The 2,604-nt window shown below is 43.0% G+C and overlaps 1 protein-coding gene across 10 annotated transcripts in view; it reads right to left on the minus strand.

The window, feature by feature from the left end:
- Positions 1-2,604, minus strand: part of LOC108690002 (protein tramtrack, alpha isoform-like) — a 44,799-nt gene that overhangs the window by 23,249 nt on the left and 18,946 nt on the right. For all 10 annotated transcript variants that reach the window (XM_018197053.1, XM_018197081.1, XM_018197089.1 and 7 more), the window contains exons 3-4: positions 1,836-2,577; positions 1,693-1,752 (exon numbers count right to left, since the gene is read on the minus strand). In XM_018197053.1, the coding sequence (XP_018052542.1) occupies positions 1,693-1,752; positions 1,836-2,577 (802 nt within the window). The remainder of the gene's footprint in view (positions 1-1,692; positions 1,753-1,835; positions 2,578-2,604) is intronic.

Genomic DNA, 2,604 nt, shown 5'->3' on the forward strand with positions numbered 1-2,604 from the left:
TTCGTCTCGATCTCGTCTCTTCTCGCGATTTGAATATCGCGCGCGCGCGTATCGATATATTATATAACATCCCTCATGCGACTACCCTTTTAGACACATCGCTCGCGCTTCGGAAAGGGAAATTATTTTTACTGTCTTTTCTGTCTTTTTCTTTCAAATTCTTTCGGATGCAGATTTTTCTCTCGCGTTAGAATTGTTTTCTTCTACCTCTTATATTTTCTTTTCGTGTGTTTTGTTTCGAAAATGATCAAGAGGTAAACGTGAGAGATTTCGAAAAGGAATCGACGGTTTTCGGAAATGATTTGCGCGCACGATTCGCTACATCGCGAGGGTCGCGAGAGTCCTAGCTAGCTCCTAAAAGAAAAAAAAAAGTGGAAGGAGCGCGCTTGCAGGAGTGTGACAACGACTGGCCGAGCCGCTCGGCAAAGCAGCTCGAAAGATGTCTGAAAAGTCAAATTCATTAGCAGTACATTAGGATAAAAGCATCGTCCACGATGGCGACGACGCGCGTGATTAGAGGTGGATCCGCGCGAACATCATCGCGAAGTGTGACGCGAAGTCTCGAGATTTGGTGCAAGTTAATTGTGACATCGAGCCCTCGGAATCGGGCTTCTAGTTCTGAGATTCTCAAACGTCGTCGATCGACCTCGACGAATCGTGCGAGAGAGCCGTAAGAGTCGTTCTCACGTAGAGAGTCTACAGCGTCGTCCATAATGCCGCGCAAAGGTTCGCTTGCTTGCTTGCTCCTCAGGGCGCGTTCACAAGAAACGAATAAGCATTCGGACGGCACAAAAGCGAGTTCTTTCCCTTTTGGATTCACACGGAGAAGAATATTCGACGACAATCCCAACTCAACATTCCAGAATTAATGCGTTCAATTCAAATCATAATTTCACAATTATTATTTTAAAATAAATAGTAATTATATTATATTTTTCTTTTAACTTACTTTCTTTTAACTCTATTAGATTAAAAAATGTTAAAGATAATCTAACATTCTTCTCCGCGTCCGCGTTATGGGAATCACATTTCACACCATGCTAAGACATCTGGTGGGGCATCGTTCCGCGATTAGACGCGCGAATTTATTATCTTTTGCATCCATAAAATTGCGCGATTTTATTAAAACTGCGACTGTGATTAACCTTCAGGCGTATGTTGCATTGATCAGTGATCTCTTGTGACTTACCTTGTAAGTAATAATTTTCAGAATGCATCTTCAAAATCAATAATTAGAATCATAGGAATATAAGAAATATTTTCTATGCAACAATACGCTTATCCGAAGGTTAAAAATAAAAAATTAACTCCTACAGATCTATATGTAAAACGTAATTAAAAAATTTCCTTTCTTTAATTTTAGTCTGTCAATAGATACAAAAAAAAGAACAATTGCAAGTTTATCACGTATAGAATGGTAAAATCTGAAGGAGTTAATATTTTACTAAGTACAGTTTATGTCTGTATAATTAACGATATAAATTATGCACAGTTATACAATGATATAATTAATTACAATTTGCAAACGCGCGCAGCTCTCCATTTGATAGGTAAGATACGCTACGATATCTGAGGGATATTGAGGTAAATCACGTAAATCGCATGAAATTCATTGTTCGCGTTATATATATTAGGGAATATTAGCAATGCAAGGCTTCTTTATATTGAAGTTAAGTGAACTGAAGATCTTACCTTGCTTGAAACCCTCACTCCCTTGCCTACTGTGCGGCCGCGCGAATGTCTCATCCGACGCTAGAATCAACAATAACGAAACGATTAAAGTTTAGAAATTTAATTCTATATTATATAGGACATAGTCGTAATGCGTTTCATACCTTGTGCCGAGGTGCTGGGCGTCGGTTCTGGTTCTCGTTTGACCCGCGTGACTGGTTCCGGTGTATCGGTACCATTCTCCGTAGGCTCGTCTCTCCTTGTCGATGATCCCGAAGAGGCGGCGGCAGCGGGATTATTGGTCGCAGAATTGGTGCCAACGTTGTTGGAAGAGGAGGCACTGGCGTTTCTCACGCTGCCGTTACCGCTAACCTCGCTCTGAAAGTCCAATCCCATTTTCATTTCCATCATCTCGGGTGAGCCCTGGACTAGATCAGCGCCAGAGCAGGACTGCAGGTCCTGACCACCGATTTCACCAATTGGCGTATCCGACGAACCGCTCAACTTCCTGGGTCTGCCACGTTTTCTCTTGGGCGCTGTCAGCGCCGAACCAAGCAACGGATGACTGGACATATGATGGAACCTCTTCTGCGCGACATGATGATGATGATGATGCGGACCGATTTGATTGATCCGATGAAGACTGGGCGGCGGCGGTGCCACCGCGTTCTGGCTGCCGCCCAACAGCGAGGACGTTATACTTGGTAAATCACACTTGTCTTCATTTACTTCGGTCAGGCCCTTTATCCTCAAGGACTCGGCGACTCGCAGGAAAGCGGTCAGTCGATCTTGATCGACGCTCACCTCACCGCGATACATGAAGTCCAAGAGGCTACGCATGTCCACATATGGAACATCCTTGAGAATGACTATCGGGTGCTTGTCAGGGTGTCCAACGAACAGAGCCTGTAAATATAATTTATATATATATAT

Source organism: Atta colombica, unplaced genomic scaffold (genome assembly GCF_001594045.1).
Source record: "Atta colombica isolate Treedump-2 unplaced genomic scaffold, Acol1.0 scaffold105, whole genome shotgun sequence".
Taxonomy (NCBI): Eukaryota; Metazoa; Arthropoda; class Insecta; order Hymenoptera; family Formicidae; genus Atta; species Atta colombica.